Source organism: Gobius niger (assembly GCF_951799975.1).
Source record: "Gobius niger genome assembly, chromosome: 10".
In the NCBI taxonomy this organism is placed as follows: Eukaryota; Metazoa; Chordata; class Actinopteri; order Gobiiformes; family Gobiidae; genus Gobius; species Gobius niger.
Window position 1 is genome coordinate 34,087,982 of NC_136861.1, and position 25,863 is coordinate 34,113,844.

General features: G+C 41.4%; 1 protein-coding gene across 2 annotated transcripts in view; it reads right to left on the bottom strand.

Moving 5' to 3' along the window:
* Nucleotides 1–25,863, bottom strand: part of LOC306969663 (carbonic anhydrase-related protein 10-like) — a 221,140-nt gene that overhangs the window by 64,654 nt on the left and 130,623 nt on the right. For both annotated transcript variants that reach the window (XM_079565356.1, XM_079565357.1), the window contains exon 4: nucleotides 3,277–3,462. In XM_079565356.1, coding sequence (XP_079421482.1) covers nucleotides 3,277–3,462 — 186 coding nt within the window. The remainder of the gene's footprint in view (nucleotides 1–3,276; nucleotides 3,463–25,863) is intronic.

The following is a 25,863-nucleotide window of genomic DNA, read 5'->3' on the forward strand; positions in this document are numbered from 1 at the left end:
TCAATTTTATATTGAGCAGTAGTTGATGAGTAATGTTGATTCACATACTGTAGTCTGACCGCTTCATTATGCGCATAACTCCACACTCTACAGACACTCACTTGAAAAACAAAGTAGTTTTTCCATCAAAAACACTGAATTATCTTTTTGAGTTTGTATAAACCAGAAATCCATTTAATCCATTCCTAAAGTTGTAAGAAAAAAAGTACATAAAAGTGCACAAGGACGGAATCTCAATTGGGCAGAAAACTGGCCATTTCAGTTTGACGCCGATTATATACTTCGAGAATCTTATTTATGTGGCGAGTTTCACATGACCCAAGACGTCCAAAAGCAAGGTGAGTCATCCCTATCTGTAGAGCACAATTTGAACATAAGGCGATTCAAAGTGCTTCAAAAAGCTCTTCACCCAAGTTCTGTTTTTTGCCTTTTTCATTCACTGTATTCAAGCTATACAGACGACTTAGTAAAATACAGCTGTAGGCGCGAGGCAGAAGGAAAGACCACTCTGAACGGACAGTCAGACAAAGTCAGAAAAGGATTGGTCGAGATTAGCTCGGCTAAAATCGTTGCTGACCTTTGTTTCATTGAATGCTTAGCTCGTGTTGAGGAAAATAATAAGAACAAACCTATGTACCAGCAGAGACACCTGAGCACCTACATCGCGAGCTCAGGCTGTCCTCACGTAGGATTCATTTGCAAGTGTGCATTGATGATTCATTTTGTACATTCGTAATTGCTCCAAAAATCACACAGTCAAAGTCCACCTTTAAGTATGTCGATGTTTTCATGTGGAGACGCTCAATAATTCTGGAGAGACAGTCAGGTCACATCCAGGTCATGTGTGGTGTGGACAGTCTGGTCCTCCTCAGAAGAGCAGCAGCTTAAACACCCAGTCACAGCACAGAGACACTTCAGAGGAAGGCTTCCAGCTTCCAGCTCGCAGTCAACACATGTCAATCATCTGCACTTTGTCCAAACGAAACAATCGTGAAAAAGGGAAACAGAGTTCGCTTTGAACACAGGCGCTTTCCGAAATGCTCAAATTAAAGCTCCTGGTTCCCGATCTTAGCACCTGTTCCTTTACTAAGTTAACCTTCAGGTCGTGATGCAGCTTCCGGTGCATTTGGAACAACAGGAGAAGTCACGTCGCCAATAGCTGCTCCATGAAAACTACATTACCTTCTTAAACCCTGAACTCCCACCTGAACCGAGCACATTTTTTACCCCAATGCAAAAGCTTCTGGAATAAAGGTGTGAAAATAGCGACAGAACTGAGACAAAAACAATGATGAAGATGTGACAAAGAAAGTGAGAAAACTTTGAGGAAAAAGTGATGAAAAAATGAAAAAAATGTGACAAAAAAATGACAAAAAATGACAAAAAATAACATAAAAAATTACAAAAAATGACAAAAAATTACAAAAAAAATGACAAAAAATGACAAAAAAATGACAAAAAATGTGACAAAAATGTGACAAAGAAATAAGTTACAAAAAAATCTGATGACGTGAGGAAAAAGATCCATTTAGATGAGTTTTGTAGATCTTAGCTTTCAAATGAGGTGTTGCACTGGCCTACAGGATTTGGGTAAAGCTGAACTGGAGAAAATGCTCTCGGTTCAGGCGGGAGGTAAGAGGTTAATCAAAATGGTAAATGGCCTCAAGATTTTGTAGATGTCACATTGCACTACGTGGGGATTGTAAAAACCACCTCACTCACCTCCACTGTGCGTTTGTTCAAAGAGACAATCCTAGCCTCAGATGGCGTCAGCTTAGTTGAGGCAAGTGCTGCATGTTAGTGGGGTTATTTTCTGCAGAAAAGTGCAGGGAAAGTCCTGTAAAATGCAGAGTTGCTCATGCCTGGCCTCTGTTGACGAGACAACAGAGATCCGAGTTGCAGCGAGAGGCGGCTCACTCTGCGACTCGCCTTCCAAAACATCAGACACTGCCTGATGTCGGTTGCAGCTCTTCTTTGGTCGTGAGATGGTTCTATTTTTAATCTTTGTCCCTGTCTCACTGTATGACCTACGACCTGCGATTTTGTTCTACGACCCAAACTTTTCCCCACGACTGATTTGTCGTGCAGACCTCCAAAATCGCACCGTGTAGACCAGGCTTTAGGCACTCAACACGCTTTGGAGCAAGGAACCACTCATCATTTTCACTCTCATTCGTACACCAGTGTACGCAGACAATGGAGGCGAGGTGAAGTGTCTTGCCCAAGGACACAACAACAGTGTGCACCTTCAGGAGGCAGGATTCAAACCCCCGATCTTCACATCATGAGACGACCCGCTCTACAATCTACGGCACTGTCGCCAAGCCAAAAAAACACCCCTATTCTGCGGACCTGCACCCACTGACTGTAGTGATATTTGTGCATACTCCTAATCTTCTGAGTTCCATCCATCCATCCATCCATCCATTTTCTTCCACTTGTCCTTTGCCGGGTCGTGGGGGCAGCTGTCTGAGCTGCCCACATCACATTGCACCAGCCCCTTATGGCTCCTCCTGCAGGTGATGGGTCCACAGAAGGACGGCCTCATGATTCTAACCAGGCCTGTTGGTCTCTCATAAGGGGCTTCTGAACCGTCTGACCCGTCACCTAGGACCTGTTTCCCCTGACAACCCTCTGTTGTCAGGGGCACGAAGCCCCTGACAACAGAGCTCCCAGGATCATTCGGGCACTCAAACCCCTCCACCACGTTAAGGTGGCGCTTCCAGGAGGGGCCTGACTGAGCTCCATGAAGTCAAATTGCTGCTGTGTTCAATAAAGAGAACTTTACCAACCGCACTGACTGCAGGATACATCTGCACTAGCTCTGAAAGTTTCAAACAAGAACCTCCGTAACAATATGAAGCCGCACAGAAAACAGACGATGTTCAAAAGCTGTTTGAGACTCACCCTCCGCAGCTCCAGCCTTCAGTCACAGATATAGAAAAGTATCTGTCAATCATCAACAGTGGTCGTGCAGAGATCGGCAATTTTTGGAAGCTGGTGAGGACCCTCCAGAGGTCTCTATTCTACCTTCGTTACTTCATTACTACTGATTTGGACACACTTCTTAGCCGTGTTCGGACTGAGCCACTGTCTTAATCACATTAGCAACTAGCATCCTTTGTTTTGAGCTTGTGCTGCAGACAGAATCGAGCACTCTCCGGTGGGTTTACACAACAACACTTCAAAACTTCACGACTGAACAACAACCAGGAGGCGTTTCCCGGACACACATGCGATTCATCATTTGTTCCGGTGATAAATCGGCGGCCGTACCTCTCCGGGGAAGCCCTGTCCGTTGAGCGTGTGTTCGGAGCCGCTGTCGTCCTCGCTGCCGAAGTGCACCCGCAGCTCCTCCAGCCTGTAGGAGTACCCCAGCGGGCCGCCAGAAATGTTCACCAGGTGGGCCTTGTCCGGGCGCAGGGACACGTGCTTCCCCGTGTTGTACATGGTGCCGCCGATCTGTAGGAACACACATGGATTGTTGGAGATGTCACGTGGCAAAAGTTCACAGACACGCGGGTTAACACTAATTATAAATGAGCGCTTCGGTGTTATCAGTGAGAACAATATTGAAAGATCCCTCCCCAAACATCATGAGAGCAGTTGACAGTTGACAGAAATACCGATGTCACTGTGGAAGCGTTAATTATTACTTGTTAAGTGTGTTGATGCCTGTAGGGATTAGACTGTTTTAAAACGTGCTCTGTTGTATCTGAGTGACCTGTATCTTCGACTGGAGGGGCTGGAGGGTTTGCATATTTTATGAATGTCCAGAGTAAACTTGTCAAAACTGAATTTAAGGGGAGACAGTGCAGGCAATTTTTTCAGTTTTCAGGTTTTGGGCCAAATTGGTCTCTGAACATACAAGCTTTCTCCCAGAAACCAAAAATACACCTAATCTTCACAATAACATGTTCAAATATTGCGCTGATTCAATGGTTGCCCATAGACTTATATGGGACAATGCAATTTCAAGGGCCTTTTTCTCAAAACACATTTTTCTGTTATTGTGGCGACACTACACTGCGTTCCAAATTATTATGCAAATGACATTTTTTTCTGATTTTCTAAATTGTCAACTCAAATGAGAGTCAGCATAATTTTCAAGTCTTTAACTGGTAGAGGATCATCTAAATGTGGTGGAAAATATTTCCCAGTGAAAACAGTATTTTTTTCAAAAATAAATATAGTAAAAACCTCAAAATCCACTGTTCCAAATTATTATGCAACTCATCGTTTCAATACATTTTAAAGCTTGTAATTAACTGAAAATGCTCATTTGTTGAATTTGTAGCATTAGGAGGTCATATTTACTGAAATCAAAAGCTATTTCAATCAAAAAATTCTTAAATCCATTAAACTTGTGAGTTTTTGGACAGTTTCTGCTTGAATTTCTTTGCAGGATGTTAGAATAGCCTCCCAGAGCTGCTGTTCGGATGAAAACTGCCTCCCACCCTCATAGGAGTTTTTTTTGTTGAGGCTCCAAAGGTTCTCAATAGGGTTGAGGTCAGGGGAGGAGGGGGTCCACATCATGAGTTTCTCTCCTTTTATGGCCATAACAGCCAGTGATGCAGAGGTATTCTTTGCAGTATGACATGGTACGTTGTCATGATGAAGATGATCTTGTTCGGGAAAGCACGGCTCTTCATTTTGTAGCATAGAAGACAGTGGTCAGTCAGAGAAAGGGGTCATTTTCACACCTTCAGGGATCCTAAAGGGGCCGACCAGCTCTCTCACCATGATTCTGGCCCATAACATGACTCCGCCCCCTCCTTACTGACATCACAGCCTTGTTGGGACATTGTGGCCAATCACCAACCATCCACTACTCCATCCATCTGACCCTCCAGGGTCACACGGCCTCATCAGTGAACAAGACTGTCTGAAAATGAGTCTTCATGTATTTCTGAGCCACTGCAGCCGTTTCTGCTTCAGCTTCAATGAACAGTTTAGGGGAGGCCTGGATAGAAGGTTTATGCACAACTGCAGCCTCTGGAGGGTCCTACACCTTGATGTTTGGGGGACTCCAGAGGCACCAGCAGCTTCAAATACCTGTATGCTGCTTTGTAGCATCTGTTCTCTTAATCTGATGTGTTTGTCTGGCAGAAATCGTCCATATTGTGCCATTATCTGCACAAACCCGAGCGTGTCTGAATCATCCACAAATCTCTTATCAGTACGATGATTACACTTAATCTTTCATGAAATATCGAAGGTTTTCATACCTAGACCAAGGCATTCAACTATTTCACGCTTTTCATCAGCAGAGAGACCCTTTTTCTTTCCCATATTGTTTGAAAATGATGATCTGCATAATAAAGTGGAACACCCTTTTTCAGTAGTTTTTCCCTTAACTTGGCTTAACCTGAAAACTAATCATCCCAGGTCTCTGAGATTAATGTCAGTGATTCATAGAGCCCCGAGACACGATACCATCCATGAGTTTCATTATTATTGTTTTTTTTTTTACCTTTTTGACACAAAAATCCAATTTGCATAATAATTTGGAACGCAGTGTATGTTCACGTCAGTAGGACCTAAAGACGTCTTGGACTGAACGATATTTGGAAGATTTTTTCGGAGGGATTTTTTATTATCTAATCCCATTTATTGAGTTTTGAATGTCAAAAAATTAGGCAAAAATTACATTTTTACAAATATTTCCTCTAAAAACAGCTTATTTTAAAACTGAGTAAGAAATCCAACATCCCCTCTGAAAAATCTTGGTAGCTAATTTACCAATAAAATGAAACAATAAATTTGAATGTAGCTCTATCCATTATTCAGATTTCATCGCCGAAAAGATGGGAAATTTGATGCCAAGAGTTTTCTTGAGGTTGAGTTGAAGGTGGTTGTATTTATACCATTTGTTGAGATGTTCTATGGAATCCTGAACCTGTACCAGGGATGAGCTGTCCTTGAGAAGTCCCAGTATGGCAGTGTCATCTGCACATTTGATGTACACAGTTGTGGGTGATGGGCTGGTGCAGTCATTTGTGTACAGTGAATACAGAAATGGACCTAGCACACAACCTTGTGGCACTCCAGTGTTGGTAATGAGTTGAGCTGTTGTTAAGCCGCTGGCTCGGAATGCCTGTTGTCTATTGGAAAGGAAATCATAAATAATGTGGAAGTAACATGCTGTCCTTGCCCCAGAAACTGACAGGCCACCGAATGCAATAACAACAACATATTGTCAAGTAGCATTGTGTGAGCGACTTCTTGTGGACTGCTGCCGTTGTCCACAGAGCTGTGTCCGACTACTCTTATACAAATGACAGGAGAACTAATAGTGCGTCCCAGGTAATGGGCAAATGGTATTTTTCTCATTTGAATATTAAAATTCATGACCTCAGAGCCAGTTCCAGCTGAATAAACTTGTTGTAAACAAAACGGCTAATGCTGTAACAATTAGCTATTAAGATGCTAACATTACATGAAACTTTCTCCACAAACAAATGATTTAAAACATGCTACATAACATTGTGTTGAAGGCTATGACCACATCGTTCACTTCACTGGTGCAGTGGAGCTGCTATAGCTAACGTTAGCACTGATCTAGCATATGAAAACAATGACCAATAATTCACTAACTGTCCGCTACATTTAAAGCAGCTTTTAAAGTTGTGCTGCGCTTGTAACAAAATTCTCATCAACAGAGAGCCGTAGCACATCGTGGCATATTACATTAGCTTTTAGCTAGCTGCTAACTGCAAACCATGGGTGATAATCAGCATCTGTTTATTTCCTGTCTGGTTCTTGTCCAGCGGCTCCACAGGTGTTTGGTTAGCCTTATATGTTCACCCAGCTGTGGGGAGGAGGTGCTGCTGAGGAGATCGAGTCCATGTTTTCCTGAAGTAGCGTCCGATTTGGATATAGTCCCGCTAAAGCCCTAGCATTGTCCTGTTTTTGCCCTGACCTTGCCCCGCTGTAGTTCTTACTTTTATGAAGTCGACCCCCTCAGACCTTCTTATGAAAACCAGCCTGGTCTCCTTAATTGTATCAAACCCAGTGTTATCACAGGAGCAATATCTAGCAGTAGAAAGTTTAAGAAAACTAGGGACCAGGCTCTGAAGTTGTTTTTCACGTGTCTAAAGTCCAATGCATTCCAATGGGAGACAAGCGGCTTTATGGAGGTACTACAGCAATGGCGGCCTCTAGTGTCATCGTCGCAAAGCAGAGCAGCCAGCGGCCTTTGAGCCACGCCCACGCCATTAGCTCTAACGCCCTGTCAATCAAAGTCCGGCCCTCATCAGTATACAAGATTTCTAAAATGTTTCCTACGAAAACCCACCTGGCCCTTTAATTGTAACTAACCCAGTGTTATCACAGGAGCAATATCTCGCTGTAGAAAGTTTAAGAAAATTAGAAATCAGGCTTTACAGTTTAGAACGTGTGTTAAGTGCAATGCTTTCTAATGGGAAACTAGCTTGTTTTTCCGCCCACATATCGCAATAGCATCACGGTCTTAAAGCAGTGCAACCAAACCCATAGCCCTGCAACTTAATCCCTCCACCACAGAACCGCTCACACCACATTTTGGATCAAACTGTTGCCAACACCAAACATGCTCATGAAGACCAGCTAGACACAGATGATTCTGTTTTTCACAGCGGGTAATCAAAGAATGGATTTGGACGAGGACTTAACCAGTTTGAATCTCATATTTGGCTGCCTTTAGTCGGCATCCCCATGGAGACGAGCTGGAGATATCCCGCTCCCAGTAAAGTCAGGCCTGAGGAGAGGTCATCCCCTCACAGCAAACACACAGGTTTGTTGGGGAAAATGTTATGCAGTGTGGCTTTAATATCTGGTGGATTGTTTATTTCAGTCCTTCCGATCCTTGCATTCAAAGCAAATACTAGCGACATGAGAATGCAGCACAAGAGAGTGTCCCATCCCATCGTCGTTCCATGACTCACGCGGGGCGGGTGAACGGGTTTGCAGTTCAGCAAAGTCTTTCATTTAGGTATAACCTTCCTTCTTTCTATAATGTTTCTCATTGAAGTACTGAAGCTTAGGGGTATTGAATCCTTCATGGTCGGACACACATATAGGGCCAGATCTTGTGGTTCATAGAGAAGACGAGTGCGCAGACGGGTGGCGCTCCTTGCAATCCTCAGTGTCATACCTGGTGGGCAGGACGGGGGGGGAGAGAAATGCAGTTTTTGTAAGAAATCTCCAAAACGAAAATTGACAAATGTTTTTCCTCATCAGCATTTGATCGTGATTGGATTCACAAACCTGAGATATTATTCTTCTGTGTGAAAGTCCTTTCTATTGGACAACATTCCGGTCATGTTTCCGTATATTGTCACCACTTTTTGACGTTTTTCGGAGAAAATAATTTGACATTAGTTCATATGTGCTGAGAGAGGAGATCTGCTGTATCAAAGTCAGCCTGTGCATATCCTACGCTCAAACAGACTTTTCGAGGCAATGTCGCTTTTGTTTTCAATTTGACGTTGATGATAAGGAAGAAGACAAGGCAGCGCGATGTAAAGAGGAACATAATGTGAAGGCTGCCATAGAAGAGCAGCTCCGAGTGCTGCTTGTAATGAACCACGCCTCAGTCGGCCTCTTTTTCTTAAAGAGGGGGTATCATGCTTTTTTTAATCACAGAGCACCAGTCTATATCACACTACAATGATGACCAAACCTTCTGCTGGTCTGTAAATGCAGTAAATTAGAATAACTGCCTTGTATAAAATGTCTCTCTCAAAATGGCTGTAGTGAATGTCTTGAAATAGGCCTCTGTCTCTTTAAGAACCTCTGACCCTTTCAGACACGCCCCCTCCACACGCTGTCTGTGGCATCAGTGGGGAGGGGGTTCTGCTGAGGAGCAGTGGTTGGTTACTCGGCTGGTGACGAAAGCTCGGAGGCGTCTCCAGGAGGTGGGGGCGTTCCTAGGAGGACTCAGGCAAACCTATCCCTAAAATGGCCGCCATCAGAGTTTTTACAGATTACTCAAAAACACGTGAATGTGCCAAGGCAACACTTCAGGCATGTTTTTAATGAGGGAATGACATAATAACATGATGTAAAGCTTGAAAAAGTCCATTTTGCATAATACCCCCACTTTAAAGGAACAGGCCACCGTTTTTACATACTGAGATATGTTCTTACCTTAGCTATGACGAGTTCTTTAGGACCTGTCTGATCTTCCCCCGTGCCTTCAGTCACGTAAACACAGCGCAGACGGCGTTAGCATTTAGCCTCTCCCTCTCTCCTCTATAGCTCCAAAACAGGTCAAGACAGAAGCTACCAAGCTCTTCCACGTTTTCCCTATTTAAATATGGTTACGTGAAGTGTTCCACTACAAAGTATAATTACACAAAATTAAACAATGTGGATTTTCTAAGCGGATTAAAGGGGGAATTATATTGTAAGGCGTAATAATACCAGGAGTAGTTCGAAATCCGTGCAATAATCTTCACTTTACTGTGCGGATGCCACATTACTCCTGGTATTATTACGGTATTGGTATTATTAATTTTGTGTAATTATACTTTGTAGTGGAACACTTCATGTAACCATATTTAAATAGGGAAAACGTGGAAGAGCTTGGTAGCTTCTATCTTCACCAGTTTTGGAGCTATAGAGGAGAGAGGGAGAGGCTAAATGCTAACGCCGTCTGCGCTGTGTTTACGTGACTGAAGGCACGAGTGAAGATCAGACAGGTCCTAAAGAACTCGTCAAAGCTCAGGTAAGAACATATCTCAGTATGTCAAAACGGTGGCCTGTTCCTTTAAATAATGTCCTATTCCTAGAAGCGCAGCCTTTAGCGCAAAACCAGCGCCACATGCAAGATCCCGCGTGCACCACGTTGCGTTTAGAGTTGCGCACGGACTGCACAACTCCAGACGATCTGGCCCTCTGAGTTTTCCTGAAGAATGCTACGCACGTCTATACGGCAACAGTTCCAACATGTACTAGGATTCTGCAAATCCCTCAAGCTTCCAGTGGGAGACTCTCGACTGCTTAGAAAATCTTGTAAAGCTGCGATACTCGCCATATTGTGAGGCTGTAAGGCATTAACGTAATGAAGAATGTAAAAGATCAAAATAAAACCTGCTACTTTGGAAATGTTATGGGAGTGTGTCATCTGTAACTTCACGCCTTTTGGAGATCGTTTCATCTTCCCCGCGCCTCATCGTTCACATTAATAGATATTTCGATCCGCGGTGCCTAAAACTTCCGCACCCCACTGTAAAAAAAAAAGAAAAAAAGAAAGGTCTGATCTTGCAGGGAAAAAAAAGGGCGACGCGTGGGAGGTATTGACTTCAACATGATGTATTTCCAGCGCGAACAAGTGCTTCCCTCCGTTCGCCGGCTGATTCGAACCGTTTCTTCCTCCTCTGTCTCACGGCGAGGCAGCTGATCACACATCTGCCGCCGCTCAGTATTCACACAGTCGCTCTGACGGCGGAGCATCTGCTGAGTGACACCGTTGTTTCAAGAGGTTCACACATCAAGCGCGACGACCGGCGGGCCCCTGTCAGCCGGGAGCGCCTGCAGACGACCCCCAACACCACACAAAACCACAGCCATTACTTCACGGTATGACGATACTGCGGCCATCGATATGATCCACATACATGATACATTACTGTTCTGAAGGCAAACGCTGCAGGTGGATGGGGGGGGGGACATTTAGAGATATCCATTTGAAACTTTGGCTGTATAGATTACTAACGGTAATCTGCTGCTGTTGTGTTGCTCTTTTAATGTGTTTAAGCGATTACTTTTTGATTGTTCAAATACCCAATGTGGCCGTCGCATCAGAAACTTTGTCCATATCTGTGCCAGAGGGACTTTGTCTCTGAGCTGGCTTGGAGTCGCCTCGGGATCCGCCCAGGACAGATGGAGGAAGAATGGCTGCTCGGTTATGGAAAACATGATAATCACGATTATTTGAGTTCTATGGATCTTAAGTCTGGGCATCTCTGCTGAGACTGCTGCCTCTGCGACCCGGCCCCGGATAGAGCGGAAGAGGATGGATGGATGGATGGATGGATGGATGGATGGATGGATGGATGGATGGATGTTTGGATGGATGGATGGATGTTTGGATGGATGGATGGATGGATGGATGGATGGATGGATGGATGTTTGGATGGATGGATGGATGTTTGGATGGATGGATGGATGGATGGATGGATGGATGGATGGATGGATGGATGGATGGATGGATGGATGGATGGATGGATGGATGGATGTTTGGATGGATGGATGGATGGATGGATGGATGGATGGATGGATGGATAGATGGATGGATGGATGGACGGACGGATATTTCAGCTATAATTGAAATCACGATTAGTCAAACGATTATTTTAAGGTGGTGTAGTTACTTCCTGGAAATCTCCAGCTCACAAGCAGCAAAACGTCATTAAAGAAGCATCGAAAAGGGTAAGTTGACAGTCTGACATTAAAGCTGAGATGTTAAGGGAGAAAACAAACTCAAAATCTCAACATTGATTATTGCGAAAAAAAATCTATATTTTCACTTGCCATGTCTCTCCTTAAACATGATTTTTTTTTGTATTTTTGTCTCATCTTTTCAAACCTATTAAAACCTATGAAAGTGTTCTATTCTCCCACACTGCCTGAAGAGTAACGCTCTTGTCCTATAGGGAGCTCCACTAAAGTTCCTCAAGTGGCATATGGTGCTTGAATCTGAATGTGCCTCGTGCACATTTCAACACCTCATGACAATGCAGAGAGCAGATTGCATTTCTATTTATAGTGTACAGTACAGTGCTTAATTCGATCCCCCGTTTGGGGGAACGCATTCCCCCCAATTAAATTTTTTTCAGGGTAAAGGATCCAGGAAATATTTAGGAGGATCCGGCAAAAAAATTATCTGATATAATGGTGTCTAATGAGAGTGTTCCGGCAAATGTTTTGGCCTGTTCCCCCAATCCATCACATCAGACCAAAAGTGTTCCTGAAAATACTCATTTACAAATTAAGCACTGGTACAGTATGGTCATGGTCTGCCAGTAGCACAGCGGTTAGCGCCTCCGCTTCACAGCTAGAAGGCCCCGGGTTCGATTCCCACCAGGATGGGGCCTTTCTGTGTGGCATTTGCATGTTCTCCCCGTGTCTGCGTAGGTTTCCTCCGGGTACTCCGGTTTCCCCTACCACTAAAAACATGTGCAATAGGTGAATCCTTCAGCCAGGTGATTCTGACCATCAGCCTGGCTCCACATCATGGAGATGGGTCCCCGGGTGCGGCACTGCCGTCGACCACTGCTCCTTACGGGTTGCCCCAGCGGTATCGAAGGATGGGTTAAATGCCTACGGGGACAATAAAGTATACAAACAAACAAACAAACAAAACACAGGACACAGCTCTGGGTGAGGTTCATTTAAAACAATAAAAACACCACGCACGTGAACACATGAGCTGATTTCTGTCAGGTGCGGCAGGAGCTTGTTCTGACCCGAGTTCCCCAGTCGTGCGAGGGGAAAAACGTTTTCCCCAGTTCAAGAACAGCACATAATGCTGTTTTATGGCCCCTTTGATTAATTTATTTTTTACTTTTATATAAATGTGGCGTTATTGTTACTGTTTAATGAACTCTACAAGTTACTTGAGTGATCAGAGTTTCTTAAACACTTGAAAGCTGAACTGCTATAAATACACTTTGCCTCGGTTACTTGAATAACTAAACAGATTAACAACACTAAATACATTTGTTGTTGAACTCATGTTTCTAATTATTGAATGATTTGTTTTTGTTTTTCGATTAAAATGGGATTCATTGCGATTCATTAATTACAGACCTGTAATTAACTAAATTTAAAAATTAATTAATCAAGTCCCATCACTAATCTATATCTGTCTGTAAAAAAGTGACCTTCAGTTGTCTTTATTCCCATTAATTCCCACTTATTCCTTTTATTTCCCATAAATTCGCATAAATTCTTTTGGAAAATGTCCAACATTGCATTGAAATTTCACAGACTTAGCCTCCCTACAAAGAAAATGTCAAAGATGTGCGTGTGCATTTCCCCGTCTCCGCTAACGCGCTGAAACACATCGCACGGCCTTTCAACTGTGACGAATCGGCTGTCACCTGAACGCACCGCGGAGCCCGACAGATCCCGTGTCACTTGAACGCAGCGCACATGTGAGGGCTCTATTACCCAAAATGCCAGCGCGCGTACGCTCATTTGTCATTCTGTTAGCGCCGGTTAGCGTAGCGTCACTTAGCCGCCCGTGGAGCTAACACGCGTGGCCTTTTCCGACGACGGCGGGGGGCGGGGGGGGTCAGGGCGGACGACTGGGCAAAGTCCTGACGGAAGAGATTGTCGTGATTGGTGCAGCTTTATTTCCTGGCTGGGAAGTGAGATGATTTATGACGGCGGAGGATGTGGCACAGAGCGCTAGTGTGTTAGCGTTAGCGTCAGGGTGATGGATAGAGACAGATTAGGGAGACTATTAGGATTCCCTTTGTACGAGTGCCTCTACAGCGATATCAATTACAGGTTTAAAAGGTTCTGTAGTGTGATTTATGCAGGCTTTTTGAACCGCTTTGGACACCGTAGCCTCGTTTTTTCTTGCAGTATAACTTAATATACTTGTCTAGAAAATACCTCCAGGACGGGGGTTGAATTTTAAAGGTTGAAACCCACCAGCAGCTGCTTTTGCTTTCCGACACCTATGCCGGTGGTTTGAGTAACCGATATCCGATATTAACCGATACCAAGAGACTTTCTGAAAAGCTGTGAGTGCAGGAGTGAATGGTCCTCTTTATTCCATCGTGAGATCAATAAAGTCTGATCTTTTCTTGCAAATGAGATGTTGCAGATCAATTATCATTTATGTCAATTAATGAACTAATGGGAAAACATTAAACAAGGATCACTGGACTTTTCGACACTAAACATCCTCGGCTATGACTGGCTTTAGGTTATATTCACATAAACTAGGGATACTACTTTTTCTAAAACCGATACGAGCACGAGGACTTTGATTTAAGTACTTGACGATACCGAATACCGATTCGAGTACAAGGCATTTTCTTCAACAGACTTACTGAAGTGAATAGACGGTTTACAGACTGACTTTTTCACAGCAGATAGGTTTGTAATTAGTTAATTTACTCTTTTCCATTTCCTTAAAGGTACACTGTGTAACATTTTGAACTATGCTGTTGCAGGCAAAAACAAAACATTATCCTAATGACCGGCTCAACACAGAAAATACTGTTACTGCAGTGTGTAATAAAAGAATGGATTTGGATGAAAAACTAACCTGCTTAAATCTCAAATTCTACTGCCTTTCGTCACATCTCCATGGAAACGAGCGGGAGACGCACCCACTCCCGGTAAAGTTTACAGTCATACCTCAGGAGGGGTGAGCCTCAGGAATGTTTGTTTGTACATTTATGAGGTGTTTTTCAATGATGAAAATATCTGTCATAAAATAAATGATTGTATTTCAATTTTATTTATTGGGTAAAATTCTACACGGTGTGGCTTTAAGTAAAGTAGTCTTCACTTTTAAGAGAGCCCCTCAATGCCTGTGCTTTTTTATTTAACAATAGTATTGAGGTGGTTTCTTAGCTAAACGTTCTCTTTTCGCCTTTACTTCAGCTCGTGTGGATTTTCTCGTGTGTTTATAGTAACTTATCCAGTGGCTTCAGCGTTTTCATTGTTCTGCTGCAGCTCATTTTGGCTCAATATAAACATGCTGTATCTCTTTATTTTGGATTTTCTGAGGACTTTTTAGTCATTGGGTTAGTTTTTCAGATGAATAAGCCCCTGGGCATAGAACGGCGTAAGAATCATCAGAACTGTTAGCCGCGAGTTAGCGGCTAGTTAGCAACATTAGCCTGTATCTTGTAAACACTGCAGACTCCACACTGCAGCTCTAACAACATTTAGCTCTGGTTAAATCCAGCTCAGACTCTGATTTAGGGAGTGTCGTCTGTAATAAAGTCAGCTCTATGTGGAATATTGTTTTTACACTAAAGAATTCTCCAGTTTGTTGTTATTTTCTCTCCTCAGCTGAGAGCTGCGCCTCGTAGGTGCGCCGGCCACACATCAAGTGGTATCGGTTTCTGGTATCGGGACCTCATGAATGAGTACGAGTATGAGTACAAGCATGTGGTATCGGCCCGATACCCGATACTGGTATCGGTGCATCCCTATAATAAATCAAAAGTGATCCGATTATTATCACTTGCATTACAAACATGTCATATCAGAAGCATAACGTTCATAGGGTGAGAGACGTAACACAGACACAAGCATTTCATGAACTAAAATACAAATTCTTGGCCACTACAGCAATGGCAAATTGTATTTTATTAGGCTGTACTTTAGGTGATCCAATCATAGTTTCTGTCTCTGCTCTGTTTCGTTGCCGCTAGCATTAGCATGCTGTTGCTGGTGGCGGCGTTTTGAGCAAATGTGGCCCTCAGATCAATTTTTGCTGGCCCTCAGGCTTCTTATTGAACCCAAGTTTCCAATTATACATAATAAAAAAACAAACAAACATATACAGAAAATAGCAGAAAGAGCGGTCACTATTGTTCCAAGCTTAATCAAAGCCTCTTCAAAATGCATTCAGTTCAAATGTTTACTGCATTGACCACCAATCTGTGGCCGTCCACAATATGAATGTGGCTCATTCATACTTCATACAGGACACAGAGAGCAGCAAGAAGTCATGTTTGTCTTGTAACCATGGAAATGTGTTCATTGGTAAAAGTTATGTTTTTAAAACGGTGAGAGCCAAAACAGTATTTGTTTGTGCCAGTATCGGATCAGAGTATCCTCCTTTCTGAAACACAGGGTCCCAGACCTTTATACCAAATTTATGAACGATGGCTCTGGTTGTTTGTATAGCATCCAGACAAAGCTTGGGGACCCTGTTCATTTGCACCACTGGTCACGGCTGGTCACGGCGGGAAATGCAGCATGTTGAAAAAACTCATTAGCAGCACAGCTCAGACATGTTAACAACGTGTATATGTAACATTATTCCTATAATTCTTTACTTAATGTTATTTTATTTATTATCTTACAAATCTTTAGAGCGGTTTACTTTGCCTCAGGTCGAGTGATCATCTTCTACCCAGAAGTCCGGAGATTCGATTCAAACTCGTTGCTTACAATTGTGGTGTCCTTGAGAAAGACGCCCCTTACTTTTGTGAATGAGTTCATCAGGAAAACCCCAAAACAAACCACAAAAACAATCCCACAAAAACGGCTCACAGGACACTCTACCTGGCCTGTAAATTAATATTCTGAGCGCGTTTGGGGCTGAAATATGATCTAATAAAAGCCCCATCACAGTGACACGCTCCACACCCACTCCACAAATAATGGTGTCATTCTCATCAGAATGTGTGGACAGCAGAGGAATGAGAAATCTGCAGCTCAGCAGGGATTAAGCACTCTCCCAGTCTCTCTGATCCACCGCACAGCAGACTGGTGTATCCCCCACCTGCTGCAGACCGGGAGGGGGGAGAGACGAGGGAGGGAGGGGGGGGTAGAGCGAAAGACACAGAGAGAATCCAAATTCTGCTGCATTTGGCCGAGATATCACTGGATATAAACGCTGAATTTTAACTCCTACATCTGCCGTTTCCAGATATACATTGAGTCACATGACCATAGAACAACAATCACTTACTGCAAATGCTTTCTAGGGCACAGCGTGGGAGGTTATCGGGAATAATACCAGGATGGACTCCAAGTGCTCCTTTACACGTCATTATTGGAGTGAAATGGCCCGGATGCTATTTTTTTGTCTTTTTTTTTAACTCATTTTACTCATCATTCCTCGTATCCAAAAAGTTACAATCAGAAAACTGCACCAGATTCACGACACATTCCTAAGACGGGGAAAATCCTTCATTAGGACTCATTAGCATATGCCCCGCCTCTTTCACCTTAAAAGGACAAGAGAAAAAGTAACTTAGAGTCAGGCAGGCGTCGAGCCCGTGGTGCTTTTATCAGTAATGGTAATACTGTATTACTTTACTTGCATTTAAAGCAGAACTGAGTAACTCGTGCCCCCGGAGGCCATCAGCGCCACTGCAGGTGTCCGAGCATGTTACGTTTTTTTACTCATTAATTGTCCGTGAGAGTAAATACTACGCTGACAGAAAAGACAAAGGGACAGAGGGATATTGTACATACAGTTACACAATGGAGATCATTTTTGTCACTCAGATTTGGCTGTAAATACTGTTTAAGTGGCGCTAGCCCGCAGTTAGCTTTGCCCGTTAGCCTGCTAGAATCACGAAGAAGAAGCTATTAGTGTGCATTGGGCCTCCGACCCAGTGGCAGGGAAGTTGCAATTGTGGTTTTCTGGCCAGAGACACCAGGGGGAGGTAAAAGACCCCTCAAATCACCCCATTAACACTTGTATTACTTGTATTGTATTACTATGTTACTTAGTTCTGCTTTAAATAATACTTGCTTCTGAATGAACAGTGTATGTCATTTTCTAAGACTTTTTCTAAGAACACATGTGTGCCGTGAATGAGGCCCATTGTACGTCTGTTACTGGCCCCGATGATCAACTCCTTCATTCCAGAATATTGAGATACACAATGTCCACAATGTCCAGTCGGCACAGTAAGAAACAGTTTTACCTCTGAATAGGGCTGGGTAACATTAAACCAGGGGTGTCAAACTCAAATACACAGTGGACCAAAATGTAAAACTTGAACAAAGTCGCGGGCCACCATTGAACAAATAAACCTTTTAATATGGACCCACACAAGATTTGCTTTAACATTGAATATGGAACAAGCAACACTTATTACTATACAATATATAACTTAATAGTCCAGATATGCAAAATCTGAAAAAAAAAAAGTATAATACCGGTGGGCCAGCTCAAGTAGCCAGAGTTTGACACCTATGCATTAAACGGTAAAACGGTAAACCGAAAAGCTCCGGTAGGGGGCGGTATCGAAAACCTTTTTCTTTTCGGTGCTAATTTTCGGTGCTTTTTCTCTCCAAACGTCAATAAATGATCCACAGTGAGTGTAAAAAAGCCTGAACTCATGAGCAGCTTCAGCGCAAATGCAGAAGCAAAGCTGTAACTTACTCACACTTCAGTCATTATCAGAGATGGCAGAGCCGCGGACTGAGCCAGGACTAAACCTGGACTAAACCAGGACTGAACCAGGACTGAACCAGGACTGAACCAGGACTGAACCAGGACTGAACCAGGACTGAACCAGGACTGAACCAGGACTGAACCAGGACTGAACCAGGACTGAACCAGGACTGAACCAGGACTGAACCAGGACTGAACCAGGTCTGAACCAGGACTGAACCAGGACTGAACCAGGACTGAACCAGGACTGAACCAGGACTGAACCAGGACTGAACCAGGACTGAACCAGGACTGAACCAGGACTGAACCAGGAATGAACCAGGACTGAACCAGGACTGAACCAGGACTTAAAGTAAACTGGTTAAAAATCAGGACTGAATAAGAAACTAGACTCTTAGACAAAGAGAAAAGCAGTGACAACAAGAAACACATTTAGGCTTTAGCTTTAGCTTTACCTTTAGCTTTACCTTTAGCTTTACCTTTAGCTTTACCTTTAGCTTTACCTTTAGCTTTACCTTTAGCTTTACCTTTAGCTTTAGCTTTACCTTTAGCTTTACCTTTAGCTTTACCTTTAGCTTTACCTTTAGCTTTACCTTTAGCTTTAGCTTTACCTTTAGCTTTACCTTTAGCTTTACCTTTAGCTTTACCTTTACCTTTAGCTTTAGCTTTAGCCGCAGAGCCTGAAGTTACTGCTGTTGTTTAAACTCCAGCTGCACCGGAGCATTTGGGATCAAAGATTGTCTCTGGAAAAGGTGAGGCTCACTCTGCATTAGCCATGTTTGGAACAGTTATGGTGCATTGTCAGTGACAGAGTGAGCGCTCGCACTATGTAACAGATCTGTGACGTGTGAGGAGCTTTCACTGTGGAACAGCTCAGGGAGTTTAGAAAAGTTTATCTTCAGTAAACGGTCCTGATGTGGATCTGGTCTGTTCCTGCAGCTCAGGAGGCAATAATGTCCTTTCTCTCTTTTACAGACACACAAACACACACACACACAGAGAACAAAAATATGTAAATGACTTTGTTTTTGCTCCACTTTTTCATGCTCAACTCTAAGACAAAACATTTTCCGTATGCGCAACAGAACCATTCCTCTCAGATACTGTTCACACATCTGTCTAAATCTGTGTTAGTCAGCATTTCTCCAAACAAAGTCGAGCCGGCAGTATTTATGATATAGTGAAACTGGCGATGCTTTCTAATTTCTTAGAATAAAATGTGCTCCTGGGCTCAAAATACAGAACAAAATAGAAAAGTAAAGAGTAAAACCGAGATTGGATCTTCCGCATTTGTCTCTGCACCTCTGACAGTGCACTGGATCTATATTACTCACCACAGCCTGGTCACCAGCAGGAGAAACCTTTACAAAGACATGCAGGCTTTATGTGTTTGTGGTCCTGATAAAACATAATAATAAACTTTTTCTATGATTTATAATGCATAGGAAGTCAGTCGGACTTGTGTCATTGGGCAAGACACTTCACCCTCCTTGCCTCCAGTGTCTGCGTACACTGGTGTATGAATGAGAGAGTGAATGGGTGACTGGTTCCTTGCTGTAAGGCTCTTTGGGCCTAATGTAGATGGAAAAGTGTTGTATAAGTTGAGACCATTTACCATTTTATCACCGTGGTGCATTGTTACCCCCTTACAAAGAAGAAGTTATTCACTTACGCAGATTTAGACAGATTTGTGAACAATATTTGAGAGAAATGGGTCTCTTGAGTTCATAGAAAAAGTTCCATATCTTTGGGCTTGAGAAACGGGAGCAAAAATAAAGTGTTGTGTTTATATTTTTGATCAGTATGTACGTACAGCCTGCAATACTGTGCATAAAGACATATGGCACTTACTTATAAAGTGCTTTTTTTAAAACCTACCAGAGGCATTCAAAGTGCTGTACATCAAGGAAGCACTCACCCAGTCACACTCATTTATACACCCATGTACGCAGACTACTGCTATAAATGTATTATTATTAACCCATGTTCCTGTACCAGTCCTAAAACAATAGCTTTCGACTTCCTTAACCTCTTAACTCCCGCCTGAACTGGGAGGATCTTTTTTCCTCACGTCATCAGATATTTTTTCCATAATTTTTTTTGGGGGGGTATTCGACTCATTTTTGTAACTGTTTTGTCATTTTTTTTGTCATTTTTCGTCACATTTTTGAATTTTTTCGTCAATTTTTTTTCACATTTTTGTCACATTTTTTGTCATTTTTTTTGTCTTTTTTTTGTCATTTTTTAGGTCAAATTTTTATCATTTTTTATCAATTTTTTGTCACATTTTTTGTCAATTTTTTTTGTCATTTTTTGTCACATTTTTGTCATTTTTTTGTCATTTTTTTTGGTCAAATTTTTATCAATTTTTGTGTAATTATTTGTCACATTTTTGTCATATTTTTGTAATTTTTGGTCATTTTTTGTCAATTTTTTTTATCAATTTTTTGGCATTTTTTGCTACATTTTGGTCATTTTTTGTCACTTTTTGGATTTTTTTTGGTCAATTTTTTATCACATTTTTGTCATATTTTTTGTCACATTTTGTCACATTTTTGTCACATTTTTTGTCATTTTTTGTAATTTTTTTGGTCAAATTTTTATCAATTTTTATCAATTTTTTGTAATTTTTTTGTAATTTTTTTTGTAATTTTTTTGGTCAAATTTTTATCAATTTTTGTGTAATTTTTTGTCACATTTTTTGTCATTTTTTTCATTTTTGTCATTTTTTGTCATTTTTTGTCATTTTTTGTCATTTTTGTCACATTTTTGTCATTTTTTCGTTAATTTTTTATCAAATCTTTGTCATTTTTTGCTACATTTTGGTCATTTTTTTGTCACTTTTTGGAATTTTTTGTCAATTTTTTATCACATTTTTGTCATAGTTTTTGTCACATTTTGTCTCCTTTTTGTAATTTTTTCGTCAATTTTTTGTCAATTTCTTGTCAATTTCTTGTCAATTTCTTGTGACATTTTTGCCACTTTTTCAACAATTTTTTGTCACTTTTTGGTCAATGTTTTCTCACTTTTTTGTCACATTTCCATCATTGTTTTCGTCTCAGTTTTGTTGCTATTTTCACCGCTTTAGCTTTAGCTCCACCCACTGAGCCCCAACCCTCCCCTTACACTTCTCCATAACCTTTAACTACAACTGCTCCCTGATCCAGACTTTGGGGCTTATCTCATTCTCAATGTTCATGATCACGACCCGGTCCGCCTCCGAGTAATCCCTTTAACGCTCTCTTTTTATCTCAACAATGCGATCCGTATCAGAGTCCACATGTTTTACGCCGCTTGGACACTTCTGTGTTCAAAATGGAGGACGCAGAGCTGGAGATGCCAGAAGAACTGAGGAACCGGTGGAATTTATAGACCAAAGGGACGTTTTAGATCGCACCAGACGGCTCCGAATGACCCTGCACCAAAGAGGGCCAGTGAGGCTGACACATGCTGTATGAAGAGGCAGAGCGAGGAGGGGGATAGAAATAGAGAACAGAGAAGAGAAGCACAGGGGGAGAGAGAGAGAGAGAGAGAGACTAGAGAAGAGAAACACAGAGGGAGAGAAAGAGGGAGAGAGTGAAAGAGAGAATAGAGAAGAGAAACACAGGGAGAGAGGGAGAGGGAGAGAGAGAGAATAGAGAAGAGAAACACAGAGGGAGAGCGAGAGAGAGAGAATAGAGAAGAGAAACACAGAGAGAGAGAGAGAGGGAGAGAGTGAAAGAGAGAATAGAGAAGAGAAACACAGGGAGAGAGGGAGAGAGAGGGAGAGGGAGAGAGAGAGAATAGAGAAGAGAAACACAGAGGGAGAGCGAGAGAGAGAGAATAGAGAAGAAAAACACAGAGAGAGAGAGAGAGGGAGAGAGTGAAAGAGAGAATAGAGAAGAGAAACACAGGGAGAGAGGGAGAGAGAGGGAGAGGGAGAGAGAGAGAATAGAGAAGAGAAACACAGGGAGAGAGAGAGAGAGAGACTAGAGAAGAGAAACACAGAGGGAGAGAGAGAGGGAGAGAGTGAAAGAGAGAATAGAGAAGAGAAACACAGGGAGAGAGAGAGAGGGAGAGAGAGGGAGAGAGAGAGAGCAGAGAAGAGAAACACAGAGAGAGAGAGAGAGGGAGAGAGAGAATAGAGAAGAGAAACACAGGGAGAGAGAGAGAGGGAGAGAGAGAATAGAGAAGAGAAACACAGGGAGAGAGAGAGAGGGAGAGAGGGAGAGGGAGAGAGTGAAAGAGAGAGAAAGAGAGGGAGGGAGAGCGGGAGAGTGAGAAAGAGAGAACAGAGAAGAGAAACACAGGGGGAGAGAGAGAGGGAGAGAGAAAGAGAAGAGAGAAGAGAAACAGAGAGACAGAGGGAGAGAGAGAGAGGAAGAGAGAGAGAGGAAGAGAGAAATAGAAGAGAAACACAGACCGAGGGAGAGAGAGAAAGAGAGGGAGAGAGAGATGGAGGGGAGAGAGAATAGAGAAGAGAACACAGAGAGAGGGAGAGAGAGATGGAGAGAGAGGAAGAGAGAGAGAGAAGAAGAAAGAGAGAAATAGAAAAGAAACACAGAGCGAGGGAGAGAGAGATGGAGAGAGAAAGAGAGCAGAGAGAGGGATAGAAAAAGAAGAGAAACACAGAGAGAGAGGGAGATGGAGGAAAGAGAGGGAGGAGGCGAGAGGGAGAGTGAGGAAGAGAGAGAGAAGAAGAAAGAGAGAGAGAGAGAGAGAGAGAGAGAGAAAGAGAGAAATAAAAGACAAACACAGAGCGAGGGATAGAGAGACGGAGAGAGAAAGAGAGCAGAGAGAGGGATAGAAAAAGAAAAGAAACACAGAGAGAGAGAGAGATGGAGGAAAGAGAGGGAGGAAGAGAGAGAAAGAGAGCAGAGAGAGGGATAGAAAAAGAAAAGAAACACAGGGTGAGAGAGAGATGGAGGAAAGAGAGGGAGAAAGAGAGAGAGAAATAAAAAGAGACACAGAGAAAAAGACAGGAAGAGAGAGAAAGAGGAGAGAAAAAGGGAGAAAGTGGAAAAAGGGAGAGACAAAGACAGATGGCGAGAGAGAAAGTAGATACTTTTTATTAGATAGATAGATAGATAGATAGATAGATAGATAGATAGATAGATAGATAGATAGATAGATAGATAGATAGATAGATAGATAGATAGATAGATAGATAGATAGATAGATAGATAGATTTAGTTTAAGAGAATAAAGGAGAGGGCTGACATTGAGTAATGAGAGAAAATGAAAGAAAGAGAATGAAAAGGAAGAAGGAAGACCGAGCGTAGGAGAGAGAGTAAGAGAGTAAGAGAAAGCGAGAGGGAGAGAGACAGATGGCCGACCCAGAGCAGATGTCCTGCAGCTTTTATACCAAGAACCAATAACGGTGTGTGGATATGGCACATCTCCAGGAGAGACGGTAACCTCTGGGCTATGGAGGGCTTTAAACATCTCCACTCTCAGCAGCTCATAACACTAAAGCCCACTGTCGGATCAGCCCGGGATGAAGCACCAGACTTCAGAAGCTCTGTGAGGCACGGGCACTTCCTGTCAGCGTCCAATGAGGAAGTGAAACAATGAACATCACACAAAATGTCAAGGAAGGAAAACTGGGTAATTGACCCTTTTTTTTGTCACATTTTTGTCATTTTTTTTGTAATTTTTTGTCACATTTTTTTTCTTTTTTTCGTCAATTTTTTATCAATTTTTTGTCATTTTTTGCTACATTTTGGTCATTTTTTGTCACATTTTTGTAATTTTTTGGTCAAATTTTTATCACATTTTTGTCATATTTTTGTAAATTTTTTTGTCACATTTTGTCTCATTTTTGTCATTTTTTGGTCAAATTTTTATCACATTTTTGTCATTTTTTTGTTTGTTTTTTTGTCACATTTTGTCTCATTTTTGTCATTTTTTCGTCAATTTCTTGTCACATTTTGTCACATTTTTGGTCATTTTTTGGTCATTTTGTGTCACTTTTTTTTTGTCATTTTTTCGTCAATTTCTTGTCACATTTTGTCACATTTTTGGTCATTTTTTGGTCATTTTGTGTCACTTTTTTTTTTTCATTTTTTCGTCAATTTTTTATCAAATTGTTGTCATTTTTTGTCACATTTTGTCATATTTTTGTAATTTTTTTAATCACATTTTTGACATTTTTTTGTTTATTTTTTTGTCACATTTTGTCTCATTTTTGTCATTTTTTCGTCAATTTCTTGTCACATTTTGTCACATTTTTTGTCACATTTTTTTTTCTTCATTTTTTCGTCAATTTTTTATCACATTTTTGTCATTTTTTGCTACATTTTGGTCATTTTTTGTCACATTTTTGTAATTTTTTGGTCAAATTTTTATCACATTTTTGTCATATTTTTGTAAATTTTTTTGTCACATTTTGTCTCATTTTTGTCATTTTTTGGTCAAATTTTTATCACATTTTTGTCATTTTTTTGTTTGTTTTTTTGTCACATTTTGTCTCATTTTTGTCATTTTTTCGTCAATTTCTTGTCACATTTTGTCACATTTTTGGTCATTTTTTGGTCATTTTGTGTCACTTTTTTTTTTCATTTTTTCGTCAATTTTTTATCAAATTGTTGTCATTTTTTGTCACATTTTGTCATATTTTTGTAATTTTTTAATCACATTTTTGACATTTTTTTGTTTATTTTTTTGTCACATTTTGTCTCATTTTTGTCATTTTTTCGTCAATTTCTTACCACATTTTGTCACATTTTTTGTCATTTTTTGTCACATTTTTTTTAAAATTTTTTCGTCAATTTTTTATCACATTTTTGTCATTTTTTGTTACATTTTGGTCATTATTTCTCACATTTTTGTCATTTTTTTGTAAAATTTTTATCAAATTTTTGTCATATTTTTGTTTTGTTTTTTGTCACATTTTGTCTCATTTTTGTCATTTTTTCGTCAATTTCTTGTGACATTTTTGTGACATTTTTGCCACTTTTTTGTCAATTTTTCGTCACTTTTTTGTCAATGTTTTCTGACTTTTTTGTCAAATTTCCATCATTGTTTTTGCCTCAGTTTGTTGCTATTTTCACAGCTTTTTTCCAGAAGCTTTTGGACTGAGGTACAGCCAAACTGGAGAAAATGTGCTTGGTTCAGGTGGGAGTTAAAGGGTTACATCACACAAAATGTCAAGGAAGGAAAACTGGGTACATTTTTTGGCAAAATCTTAAAGGTGCATTATGAAACTTTTTGGGAAAAGGTTAAAATGAGTGCATCATCGACCTTTCAGTGGCTGTATGGCTGGTCAGCATTGCGCCTTTAATTTCCATCCCAGAGTAAATGTTTTGTTAGGTTTCTGATTTGGGTTTCACTGCTGATGGAACTGTCTCCATGGTTACGTATAATTCCACCCAGAAGCAGTAACAGACTCCAAGTAGGGCTGCAACAAACGATTATTTTAGCAAGCGATTAATTTACAGATTATTTTTTACGATTAATCGATTAATCGCTTGGCTGTGAAAGGTGCATGAAAATTGTATTATTTTTTTTTACATTTTTCTAAAACAAAGAGCTAAAGTGACGCCGCTTGAGGACATGTTGATGCCGTAAATTTAAAGTAAACGTTTGTAGGAGGCTCTTTGTGGTAATTCTGCTTTCTGATTGGACGAGACAGAGACAGATATTTATTAAATTTACAATGTACAAAACACTGCAGGCCCTAATTTAAAAAAAGTAGGTTTTCATCCAAAATACCTAATTGTATCTTTTTTGCTCTATTTTAGTCTGTGTTTACTAGAAAACGATTCATCGATTACTGAAATAGTTGA